General features: G+C 44.5%; 1 protein-coding gene across 1 annotated transcript in view; it reads right to left on the reverse strand.

The window, feature by feature from the left end:
* Nucleotides 1–871: 871 nt before the first annotated feature.
* Nucleotides 872–13341, reverse strand: part of LOC112264561 (protein SCAF11-like) — a 32052-nt gene continuing 19582 nt past the window's right edge. The window contains exons 6-15 of the mRNA XM_042297790.1: nucleotides 10965–11035; nucleotides 10828–10865; nucleotides 6270–6340; nucleotides 5908–6033; nucleotides 5631–5731; nucleotides 3094–5274; nucleotides 2583–2887; nucleotides 2300–2446; nucleotides 1987–2097; nucleotides 872–1825 (exon numbers count right to left, since the gene is read on the reverse strand). Coding sequence (XP_042153724.1) covers nucleotides 1730–1825; nucleotides 1987–2097; nucleotides 2300–2446; nucleotides 2583–2887; nucleotides 3094–5274; nucleotides 5631–5731; nucleotides 5908–6033; nucleotides 6270–6340; nucleotides 10828–10865; nucleotides 10965–11035 — 3247 coding nt within the window. The 3' untranslated portion in view covers nucleotides 872–1729. The remainder of the gene's footprint in view (nucleotides 1826–1986; nucleotides 2098–2299; nucleotides 2447–2582; nucleotides 2888–3093; nucleotides 5275–5630; nucleotides 5732–5907; nucleotides 6034–6269; nucleotides 6341–10827; nucleotides 10866–10964; nucleotides 11036–13341) is intronic.

Here is a 13341-nt window from a genome sequence, read left to right on the forward strand (position 1 = left end):
AACGTTTTCGTATAATTATTTTATCAACACAAAAAGATCCCACCTTGTCCAGTGTATTTTTTGCCGACATTTGGAAGTTTTACCGAAAAATGATGTTTCCATCTAGCCTGTCATGACATCTTTTATCCAACATGTACTTTACTCGCATAAAAAGGTTGGATGGAAACCTGGTGCGTGTCATAAGAGAAAAACGGCGGATGCACAAACAAATTTCTACAATTTTTACTAGATTGAGACACCGGCCTAAGCAACCATTTATGTCGCTTATAACTGGAAAAGGCCCTGATTGCCAATGTTCTGTTGATTGTCATGTTAACTGTTCATATCTTTTCTATGAAATGGTGGGTTAATTAAAAAAAAAAAAACCTGACGATGGTTTTGACAAGCTTGCCCTGCTGGTGAAACTAGTGAAGCACATTTTCAGGTTAACAAGCAGTGCAATGGACTGCTTTTGTGAAACATTGGCAAGAGGGTCTTCATGACCATAACAAAATATGTCTGTCAGGTGAAATAGTGAACAATTATGCCCTTTTAGTGTTAAGAGCTGTGTGAAAAGCACCTGAAATTTCAGTCTGTTTTGGTGGGATGGCTACCTTTCAGTTTTCCCCTCCCCACACAAACCTCTCACAGACAGTCCTAGTTAAATTCTTGATTGAGAAATTGCTCTTTGCCAAGGTATTTACATACATTTTCTTACAATTTTTATTGAAAACAACCACAGTAACAGTAACAGTAATTGTTACCCAGAAATTATTTGAGAGAAAACAGCTGCATTGGACCTTTAAAAAATAGAAATTCTGATGTTAAAATTGATGGATGGGGTCAATAACTTTTCCATGTATGACCACAAACACACACACATAGCCAGACATGAAGCAGCTCATTTATTTCATTGCTCTCTAGTTATTTTGCACGTTTACGCAGCACATTTAACAAGTAAGGGACATGGCCGTTTTCACCTGATCTGCCAGACCCATACCTTACGCTACAAATTCACTGCTGATTGGACAACTGATCACCAACTCTCAACCAATGAAGTCCCTGATACAATTACACTCAAGCTTTGAGCTGTGATGACTAAGGCCGAGTTTACACAAGCAGATCAATTCTGATATTTTTCGCACCCTCTTTTGACCAATCAGATCTTTTCCAGAGCTGATCTGATTGGTCAAAAAACCAATTAGTAGAAAAAGATCAGAATTGGGCTGCCTGTGTGATGCAGCCTAGAGAGTCATAAAGGCAATGCACATTTACCTAGGCTTTCTCCAGAATAATCATAATATAATATTTATAAAACAAAAACAAAATGAGAAACAATTACAATATTTTTTAACTAAGAAGTCATTAGGAGGTCCCCGGTGGAGAGAGGGAGAAATTCATCATACCAGCTGGCTCCACGAGAGGGTGCTCTCCTCTGTACTACCCATAGCACCATGTCCATCTCACCAGAGAACAGGTGCTAACCTTACTGCTCCAGCTACTCTGGGCATCTATCTCATAGTAGTTCCCAAGCCACAAGATCTACTTGAAATAACGGTCTTCTCACACTACAGTTTCCGATTGGATTATTTCTAAACAAAATATGAAATCTATAGAAAAATCTTCAAGGTAAAGTAAGAGATATCAAAAGTCAGGCTCCAGTCTGTCAGCCGGGAGGCTGTTACACCTGGTAGAAATTGCACTTAAGCAGATGGGCTGAGACCGTTTCCCCCTCAGCAGATGTCAGGATTCATTTCTTGCGAGCGTGTTTGTATTTGTCCACGTAGGCCTTCACCAAGTTTGCCACTTTCCCAGAGTTCACCTCTCCACTCTTGCTGTGGCAGACCTGAAATATAAAATGCCCTCAGGAAATCAAAAAATATAAACAGACCGTTTTGATTTCCTAAAAGCTACATGTACTCCTAAAAGCTAAGTCGTTTTAATACTCCTAAAAGCTAAGTTCAAATACCAATGTCAAAATGTTACTGGAAGTTTTTAACCACTCACTTTTTCAACTGCTTTGCGTACAATCTCCTTGTACTCGTCCTTGGTGATGTCCTTGTTTTGGTAGTAGGGCTTCATGGCTGCTTTCACTTCATTGACAGCTCTCTCATGGATCTGTTGTTTCCAAAGCAGATATCAAGTTAAGAAATCTAGTTCTAATCTAATAAAAGGATCATTAATTATCTGGGTCAGAATGCAAACACAAATCATTAACTAGCAAAGTAGCTCTCCACAGTATATACAAAACAGAAAGTATAGGAAGCCACTTGAGAATAATACCTGGTGCTGTGGTTGTTATTCGTGGCGGTGACATTACCTTTTCTTTCTTGGAGCTGTCTGGGGGGGCAGCCCTGCTGTGCTGGGTGGTGGAGGATGGCATGGCCATGCTGTGGGCCTGGACTGTGTTGGCGGCACCTACTTTGGTCATGGTGGGCATGAAGGGGCTTTGCCATGGCCTGCCATGCTGCTCATCATCTGGGAAAGAGGCATGGAGGTATTCATGGGGACAAAGTATGAGAGAAGTGAAAATACTCAAACAGATTGCTTGGGCCCAGAAGATTATATTTTGACAAAGGATGCAAAAATACTCCTGTCTTTACCTGTGTTGTGCGGCTATCTGCCTGTATGGCCATCATGCTGCCCTGCTGCATGGGAGGTGGTGGTGGTGGTGGTGGTGGGAGGCCCTGGGCAGCTGTCACAGGGACCTGCAGGAGAGGCACTGAGGAGTGGTGGTGCATGGGGACCTGAGGAGGCATCCCGAAGGGGGGTGGTTGCAGGCTGACAGGTGGGCCTCGCGGGCCCATTGGGTAATGCAGGACGTTCATTCGGGGAGGCATGACGTTCAGGGCGGGTGGAGCTTCTCCTTGGGCATTGGGCTGGGCATTGTTCTCACTCTGAGCTGGGTCTGAATAGACAAAAACAAATATCAAGAATAATATTAGATTACCTAATGTACATTCTGGGCTTTTATTAAGATTTACATTGGTGGCAGGAGTGGGATCCACATCAACTGCGCAACAGGCATCAGCAATACCATTTCGATATGCACAGTGAAACTGGTAACAGTAATGAGTGCATACACTCCATGGCACACAATCGAAGGGTTCTGACCTGCTGTTGACGTCTCCTCCTGCCTGCTCCAGCTGCCAGAGCCTGCACCTCCCCCTCGATCTCTCCTGGAGTAATAGTTCTGCACGTCTGCCGGGAGTGTCCTCCGCACAGCCCAGCTGGAAGCTGATGACCAGCCAGAGCGGTCCATCATCGATTCGCCCATCTCAGGCTCCTTCCTGCGGCCGCCACGGTTCTCGTTGAATCGGCTGTACGCGTCGCTCCCTGAATTGTTTGAGGTCCCTGAGAATGTGTTTCTGGGCTGCCAGCGGTTTTCTGCCTGCTCCCCCTGTTGGTTGGAGGTTCCGTAGGCGCCCCGGCCTCGTCCTGTGCCTCGTCCACGATCTCCACCCCAGCCTTTATCTTCCCAGCGAGGCCCACTTGTCACCCTGGCCTCTGTGTCAGCACGCGCCTTCTCAATAACCCAGTCAGGATTTTCCCTGCTGGGGGAAACATCTGCAAAGCCGCCGTTTTCAGAGCGGCCCGCGTCTCTGGCTGGCCTCTCTGGGAAATTCCTTCGAGAGGGGTCGCTACCAGGCCCAGCCCTCCATCCATCTCCAGTCCAGCGATCTCTCTTCCGTGGTGACTGTCCCCCTGAGTCTGGGCGCTCCGGGGATGACCCTCTTCGGTAGGACCTGTTTCTGGACCTGGAACTAGATCTGGAACGGCTCTTAGAGCGCTTCCTGTTTTTCCTCTCACGGCTACGGTCACGGATACGGTCCGTCCTGGGGGCGTCCCTCTCAGCGTCCCGTTCCCTGCTGCCCGAGGCCTGGCGCTCCTTGTTGCGCTCCTGAGATCTGGAGCGCGACCTCCTCAACGAGTCCTGCTTCGACTCTCTCTTGGGAGACCAAGTGGTGGCAGCAGAGTGGAAGCGCGACTTTCGCTGCCTGCCATTCTTCCTTTCCTCTACCTTTTCCTCTCTGACCGATCTCTCCCGCTCCTGCCTGCTACCATTCCTCTTGTCTTCCAGGGCCTGGCTTGTGGACTCGTGAGCTGTACTTTCAGTCTCTTTTGGTGGATCAGAGGCCAGGTTGGTGCTGCGCTCACTGCTGGGTGAATCACAGTCCATTGGTATTGCTTCTGTGTCATCCTCAGACAGACCATCCTCTTTGCACCTGGCTGCTGGTTTTTCATTTATGACATCCTTTGGATCATGCCTGTCCTCCTCTGACATTTTTGCTTCTGAGGCGCCTTGAACTCTCTGGGACACATTACCGTCTGGAGATTCACAACGAGTCGAGCCAGTACAAGATTCAGGCTCTGCAGTGGGGCAGGGAGAGACCTCTGCTTTCTCCTCCTTCACTGAGGCTTCATCATCTGATTTCACTTCTGTTGGATCGTTAGTGGCTTCCACGGCATCAGCATCTTCCTCCCCAAGTTGTCCTGACTGCCCAGACTGGGGGCTCTCCAATGGTCTCTCTGGTGAGTTGGAAGAGGTGGGTGAGTTGCTTTTCTCTGGGTCTTCTATTTGGTCCGGGTGTTTCTCCCCTGCACCTTGGTCCCTGTCGGCGGAGAGCCCAGGGGTATTCAGCTCTACATCTGACGACGGTGACTTCCGGTCCTCTTCCTCACCATCCTCCTCTTCTTCTTCCTTCCCATGTTCCTCTTCCTCAGAAAGATCATCATCTTCGCATGGCTGGTCCTCAGTGTCCTTCAGGGCATCACACGCAGAAGGTTCGGGACGGCCTTCCTCCTCGGTAGGGCTGGAGGTGCGCTGCACAGCCTGTGGGCTCACTGCAGTGTCTGAGAGCTGCTCCCTTTTCTCTACCTCTTTCCTCTGCTGCTCGAATTCCTCCTCCTCCTCCTCCTCCTCTTTGGCTTTCTCTTCCTCACTTCCCGATGGACTACTGAGGATGACTTTGGAGGCCTTTTTTCTCACTTGGGCCTTCCTCCTGGCGCTGGGCTTTCGCTGAGCTGCCCATTTGCCCTTCTTCTTACAAGCTGCTGCGGTGCTTTTGCCCGCTTTTGTGGGTGGGTTTGTGGAAGTGTCGGAATCTGAAGAGTGGGACTGCGAAGATGCAGGGTCTTGTGTAGGAGCTTGTTCCTCAACCCTGCTGTGGCGGCCAGAGCGCCTAGTCGTCAAGGCCTCTGTCTGTTTGGAGGGGCCTTTGGAGCCAGATCCACGTGTGCCCTTCTTCTCCTCTCCTTTGGGGCAGGTGACTGCACAAACTCTTCCCTGAAACACTTATTATGAGACATAATCATGAATATTAGAAGTATTGTGAGAAATCTAAATGGTCCAATGTTGCATAAAATTAGGCATAACCTATTGATTAAAGGTTTGGATTTGGTGCCTTCACAAAACTGAACTCCTAATGCCAGGGTACTGCACAACCCACACACATGATGGAAATTATTCAGAAAAAGTAGCTTACTGCCACAATGTAGCTTCATGTAGCCAAGCAGCTTACAGTCAGTCACCTTTCGTGACCTCATTCAAACTCAGTGATTCAAGTTAACATTTATACCAGGTTTTGGGAGGGGGGAAAACCTGAGGGGGTTCATTTGAACAGACTCAATAAATGGTTGATAAGACTCACCAAAATGCCCCGAGCCGAGAGGTGAAGCAGTAGTAGAGAATGGTGAGAGGGGTCTCAGAGGAAAGGGGCTGCTACTCCACTCAGAGGGATGGAACAACTGCCTGGGAGGGAAATATCAGATCAGAGCTCTACAAATTATGCTGACCAATATTCACTCATACTGTCAAAAATGCACTCAAAATCCCTTTCTATTGAAAAACTCTCACCCTACAACCTCTACCTACAATATATACACACACTCCATCTACATACATTACTTGTGTGCGGACCAACTCACCTCGAGTTGCCACTGGCAGGAACGGGTACAGCAACAGGCAGAAATGGGCAGTCCTGTGTTTTGCGGCTACACTGTTTACAGTCATCCTCAGACGGTTCCTCCTCGGGCACCCAAAGGGGCTCTGCACTGCAGAGTAGACAAAGGACACAATATACAAACACAGAAAAATTACATCTTTCATTGGTTGTCTTTAAGTCAAAAACACAAACTTGAGACAGAAAGAGTCCACCTATTTCAACTTTGTTAGGACAATGATGATTAGAACAGGGTTTCCAACAAATTGTGAAGTACCATAAGAAGTAGTTACTGTGTCTCTGCTCGGTGAGCTGCAAATCAAAACGTTAACAAAGTGGCCTACTCACATGCACTGTGTCATAGTCCCCATTGCTGTGCCTGTCTGGGCCGCAGACCAAGAGCACAGAGGTCCTCTCACCTGGAAAAGAGAGAAACCCGTTCAAAAGGAGGCTTGGCTGTTGCAAACACCAGACAAGCGCCCAGTGGGAACACATAGGCCGATGAGGACATGGGGCCACGTTGATACTACTTATTCTATGCCAGAGTATTCTCGAAAACTCTTGGCTGAGCAAATTCAAACATGGGAAAGGCTAGATCTGCTGAACATATTTCTAACCAACAATCTAAAATCAAATGTTATGTCAAAGGCGGCGACACTTTAGCAGCGATTACAGCCTTCAGGCTTCTTGGGTACGAGGCTACAAGCTTGGCACACCTGTATTTGGGGAGTTTCTCCCATCCTTCTCTGCAGATCCTCTCAAGCTCTGTTAGGTTGGATGGGGAGCGTCACTGCACAGCTATTTTCAGGTATTTTCAGGTCTCTCTTTTTATTTTACCTTTATTTAACCAGGCAAGTCAGTTAAGAACAAATTCTTATTTTCAATGACGGCCTAGGAACAGTGGGTTAACTGCCTGTTCAGGGGCAGAACGACAGATTAGTACCATGTCAGCTCGGGGGTTTGAACTTGCAACCTTCCGGTTACTAGTCCAACGCTCTAACCACTAGGCTGCCCTGCCGCCCCGGGTTGATGTCCGGGCACTGCCTGGGCCACTTAAGGACTTTGAGAGACTTGTCCCGAAGACACTTCTGCGTTGTCATGGCCGTGTGCTTAAGGTCATTGTCCTGTTGGAAGGTGAACCTTTGCCCCAGTCTGAGGTCCTGAGCAGCTTTTCATCAAGGATCTCTGTACTGTGTACCGTTCATCTTTCCCTCGATCCTGACTAGTCTCCCAGTCCCTGCCGCTGAAATACATTCCCACAGCATGATGCTGCCACCATCATGCTTCACCGTAGGGATGGTGCCAGGTTTCCTCCAGATGTGACGCTTGGCATTCAGGCCAGAGTTCAATCTTGATTTCATCAATCTTGTTTCTCATGGTCGGAGTCCTTTAGGTGCCTTTTGGCAAACTCCAAGCAAGCTGTCACGTGCCTATTACTGAGGAGTGGCTTCCGTCTGGCCACTCTACCATAAAGGCCTGATTGGTAGAGTGCTGCAGAGATGGTTGTTCTTCTGGAAGGGTCTCCTCTGTGGAGATCGTGGATTCAGAGCTATCTATCTAATAGAACTCAAAGGGTTTTCTTTAATGGAAGCATCTCTAATGTCAAACATGTAAAGTGTGGTGTACCGCAGGGCAGCTCTCTAAACCCTCTTTTCTATTTTTACAAATGATCTGCCACTGGCAATAAACAACGCATGCGTGTCCATGTATGCTGATGATTCAACCATATACGCATCCACAACCACAGCTAATGAAGTCACTGAAACCCTTAGAGTTGCAGTCTGTTTTGGAATGGGTGGCCAGTAATAAACTGGTCCTGAACATCTCTAAAACTAAGAGCATTGTATTTGGTACAAATCATTCCTTAAGTGCTAGACCTCAGCTGAATCTGGTAATGAATGGTGTGGTGGTTGAACAAGTTGAGGAGACTAAATTACTTGGCGTTACCTTAGATTGTAAACTGTCATGGTCAAAACATATAAATTCAATGGTTGCAAAGATGGGGAGAGGTCTAGCCGTAATAAAGAGAAGCTCTTTTTTTGACACCACACTCCAAAAAGCAAGTTCTGCAGGCTCTTGTTTTATCTAATCTTGATTATTGTCCAGTCGTGTGGTCCAGTGCTGCAAGGAAAGACCTAGTTAAGCTACAGCTGGCCCAGAACAGAGCGGCACGTTTTGCTCTTAATTGTAATCAGAGAGCTGATATAAATACTATGCATTCCAGTCTCGCTTGGCTAAGAGTTGAGAGACCGACTGCATCACTTCTTTTTATAAGAAGCATTAATGTGCTGAAAATCCCACATTGATTGCATAGTCAACTTACACACAGCTCTGACACACACACACTTATCCCACCAGACATGCCACCAGGGGTCTTTTCATAGTCCCCAAATCCAGAACAAATTCAAGAAAACGTACAGTATTATATAGAGCCCTTATTGCATGGAACTTCCTTGCATCTCATATTGCTCAAATAAACAGCAAACCTGGTTAAAAAAAAAACAGATAAAGCAACACCTCGTCGCACAACGCCTCTCCCCTATTTGACCTAGATAGTTTCTGTGTATCCATTGATTTGTAGGCTACGTGTGCCTTTTAAAAAATGTATGTAGTTCTGTCCTTGAGCTGTTGTCTAATGATGTTCTGTATTGTTTCATGTTTTGTGTGGACCCCAGGAAGAGTAGCTACTGCTTTTGCAACAGCTAATGAGGATTCTTATAAAATACCAAATAAAGCTCTGCCAGAGTGACCATCGAGTTCTTGGTCACCTCCCTGACCAAGGCCCTTCTCCTCCGATTGCTCAGTTTGGCCAGCTCTAGGAAGAGTCTTCATGGTTCCAAACTTCTTCTATTTAACTTCACTAGGGTAGGGGGCAGCATTAAAGCATGCCCAAATTAAACTGCCTGGTACTGAGGCCCATAAGCTAGGATATACATATAATTTGTAGATTTGGATAGAAAACACTCTAAAGTTTCCAAAACTGTTAAAATAATGTCTGTGAGTATTACAGAACTGATATGGCAGGCGAAAACCAGAGGAAAATCCATCCAGGAAGTACTATTATTTTGAAAGGCTGGTTTTCCATTGAAAGCGTATCCACCATACAAAGACTTAGGACCCAGTTCACGATCTCTATGGCTTCCTCAACATGTGACCAGTCTTTAGGCATTGTTTCAGGCTTACTCTGAAAAATGAGGGAGATACACCGCTTTCAATGAGAGGACAGTGGAAATTTCCATCCATGAACCAAGCACGTGATCGGGAGCGTGCATTTCTTGTTTACCTTTTCCATTGACAAAGCTTTAGTCCGGTTGAAATATGATTAATTATTTATGACAAAAACAACATGAGGATTGATTTTAAACATTGTTTGACATGTTTCTACTATCTTTTATAGTACTTTTTTGACTTTTCGTCTTGGTTTTGAGAGCGAACATTGTGCCTTTGGATTTCTGAACTCAACGCACCAACAAAACAGAGGTATTTGGACATAAAGTTTAACTATCGAAAACATCTGGTGGGAGTGCCACCAGATGAAGATCATCAAAGGTAAGTGATTCATTTTAATGCTATTTCTGACTTTTGTGACACTCTCCTTGGTTTGAAAATGGCTGTATGGGTTTCTGTGGCTAGGAGCTGACCTAACATAATCAAAGTGTGCTTTCGCTGTAAAGCCTTTTTTAAATCTGACACAGCGGTTGCATTAAGGAGAAGTTTATCTGTATTTTTATGTTTAACACTTGTATCTTTTATCAATGTTTATGATGAGTATTTCTGTTATTTGATGTGGCTCTCTGCACTTTCACCGGATGTTTGTTTGAGACAATGCATTTCTGAATAGAAAACACCAATTTCAAATGAGTTTTTTGGACATAAAGACTAACTTTATCGAACAAAACACACATTTATTGTGTAACATGAAGTCCTGTGAGTGCCATCTGATGAAGATCATCAAAGGTTAGTGATTAATTTAAATCGCTATTTCTGACTTTGTGAGCCCTCTCCTTGGCTGGAAAATGGCTGTATGGTTTTCTGTGACTAGGTGCTGACCTAACATAATCGTTTGGTGTGCTTTCGCCGTAAAGCCTATCTTAAATCGGACACTGTGGCTGGATTTACAAGAAGTTTATCTTTAAAATGGTGTAAAATACTTGTATGTTTGAGGAATTTTAATTATGGGATTTCTGTTGTTTTGAATTTGGCGTCCTGCAATTTCACTGGCTGTTGTCGAGGTGGGACGCTAGGGTCCCACTTGTACCAGAGATGTTAAGAATGATGGAGGCCACTGTGTTCTTGGGAACCTTCAATGCTGCAGAAATGTGTTGGTACCCTTCCTCAGATCTGTGCCTCGACACAATCCTGTCTCAGAGCTCTACGGACAATTCCTTCCACCTCATGGCATGGTTTTTTCTCCAAAATCACCTGTGGGACCTTATCTAGACAGGTGTGTGCCTTTCCAAATCATGTCCAATCAATTGAATTTACCACAGTTGGACTCTATTCAATGCAAAAATGTCTAAACCTGTTTTTGCAAAAATGTCTAAACCTGTTTTCGCTTTGTCATTATGGGGTATTGTGTGTAGATTAAGGAAAACAATTTATTTAAACAATTTTAGAATAAGGCTGGAATGTAACAAAATGTGGAAAATGTCAAGGGTTCTAACTAAATACTTTACGAATGCACAAATGTATTTGTGTTTGTATTGTGTCGGTATGCGAGTGTGTGCGTATGTTGTGTGAATCTAACACGAATCTAGCATGCTAAAACAAACTTTTGTTTCTTAGTTGCATCGCATGCATTACATATCTTGACAGTTGGACTCTAAACCCATAAAATCTTGCATGAACCGTACATATGATTTGTTATGAAATAGATGCCTCTACAAAGGGGTCAGAAATTACTAACCTTCTTCTTGCTCAACACAGAGGGGTCATCATCGCTGCCTGGGGAACACAATTTATCTTGTTACATCTGAATAAAATGCCAATAAAATGCCAACAAATTAAGGAAAGATGATTTATATGAGGAGAATAAGCACATACATTTCCGAATAAGGCCTTTGGCTTCTGATGTCCTCTCCGTCTTCGGTCTCCTCCATCTTCCTCCTTTTTTCCTTAAATATAAATGTGGTTTTTACATTTGTCATAAAAGGTGGCATGCATTGAAACGTGTGGCTTTCTCGTGAATTCCTTTAGCAAAATATCTTTACATTAACACTTACACTTGGCCAGTTTATTAGGTACACCACCCCGTTCACAAAATTGGTTTGCTGCTACAAGCAGTGAGTCACGTGGCCATGGCTTGCTATATAAAGCAGGCAGACCGGTATCGAGGAATTCAGTTACTGTTCGATTGAACATTAGAATAGGCAAAACAAGTGACCAAAGCAACTTTGAGCATGGTATGATCGTCGGTGCGAGGAGCGCCGGTTCCAGTATCTCAGAAACGGATGGCCTTCTGGGCTTTTCATGCACGACAGTGTCTATGGCAGGGATCATCAACTAGATTCAACCGTGGGCTGATTTTCTTTCTTGAGCGGCTGGTCAGGGAACCGGAACAAAATTACAAATTTGTAGACTGCAAATTAACTGCAAGAATCCCAAACAGATATTTGATCTGGAATAGTGTTTACAGAGAATGGTGTGACAAACAAAAAACATCCAGTCAGTGGCAGGTCCTGTGGGCAAAAACAGCTTGTTGATGAAGGGTCGAAGGAGAATGGCAAGAATCGTGCAAACATGCGGGCCACAAACAGGTGAATAACGGCACAGTACAACAGTGGTGTGAAGAACGGCATCTCGGAACCCACAATTCGTTGGGACTATTTTCCTGGCACACATAAGGTCCCTTGATAGCAATTGAGCAATGTTTCCATGCCCCGAAGAATTCAGGCTGCTCTGGAGGCAAAGGGGGGTCCGACCCAGTACTAGATGGATGTACGTAATAAACTGGCCACGGAGTATATTTTAAAATAATTGTCAACATATTAACACCATGTTAAGGTGGAGAAACAACTAGCAGGTGGGAACAGAAAGAGTTGGCTGCTACTATGCAAGAGATTGTTTGTGGGGAAATTACCGCTGCCCTCGACTTGCAATTAAAACTGGTAAATGAATCTCGTCATTGCTCACTTCTAAAGTGGATACCTACTCAACTAATCAAATGTTCTAGCTGTCTTGATATCCTAGCAATAACCCATATTGATATAGCAATGCTCCAAGAAATAATAACCATCTTGGTTAAGGTGAAGACCAAGAAGACAGAATCACTTTCCTTAAACGTATCCATAATGGAAAGAAAATTGCCTTTATTGATGTGTATGCTCCAAATTTGTTTGAGCCCAAGTTTTTTGATTCTCTGAACAGCCTATTGTTAGAATTAATTGAAATCCAACTAGTTATTGGGACAGACATGAATGCCATTTGGAACATGTGGGACAAATCTAATAAAGACCAACTACAATCCACATGTAACCTAGGCCCTCCAACATATACTCTCTGATTACAACCTCAATGATGCCTGGTGAGCACATACTCCTAAAGCAAAAGAGTAGACTTTCTCCTCAAACAGAGTACTCAATTCTCTCTTATCTAAACCTTTATTTTCTAAAATGAAGAAAATATAAATTCAACATACTGTGCCTTCAGAAAATATTCAGACCACTTGACTTTTCCCACATTTTGTTATGTTACAGCCTTCAAAAATGTATTAAATTATTTTTCCCCCTTCATTAATCTACACACAATACCCCATAATGACAAAGCGAAAACAGTTTTTTTTAAAACAGCCCATTTGCTATGAGACTCGAAATTGAGCTAAGGTGCATCCTGTTCCCATTGATCATCCTTGATGTTTCTACAACTTGATTGAAGTCCACCTGTGGTAAATTAAATTGATTGGACATGATTTGGAAAGGCACACACCTGTCTATATAAAGGTCCCACAGTTGACAGTCCATCTCAGATCAAAAACCAAGCCATGAGGTCGAAGGAATTGTCCATAGAGCAACGAGACAGGATTGTGTTGAGGCACAGATCTGAGGAAGGATACCAAAACATTTCTGCAGCATTGAAGGTCCCCAAAACCAAAATGGGCTCCATCATTCTTAAACGGAAGAAGTTAGGAACCACCAAGACTCTTCCTAGAGCTGGCCGCCCAGCCAAATTGAGTAATCGGGAGAGAAGGGCCTTGGTCAGGGAGGTGACCAAGAACCCGATGGTCACTCTAACAGAGCTTATAGTTTCTCTGTGGAGATGAGAGAACCTTCCAAAAGGACAACGATCTCTGCAGCACTCCACCAATCAGGCCTTTATGGTAGTGGTCAAACGGAAGCCACTCCTCTGTAAAAGGTACATGACCGCCTGCTTAGAGTTTGCCAAAAGACTTCTAAAGATTCTCAGACCACGAGAAACAAGATTC

The sequence above is a fragment of the Oncorhynchus tshawytscha genome, linkage group LG15 (assembly GCF_018296145.1).
Source record: "Oncorhynchus tshawytscha isolate Ot180627B linkage group LG15, Otsh_v2.0, whole genome shotgun sequence".
In the NCBI taxonomy this organism is placed as follows: domain Eukaryota; kingdom Metazoa; phylum Chordata; class Actinopteri; order Salmoniformes; family Salmonidae; genus Oncorhynchus; species Oncorhynchus tshawytscha.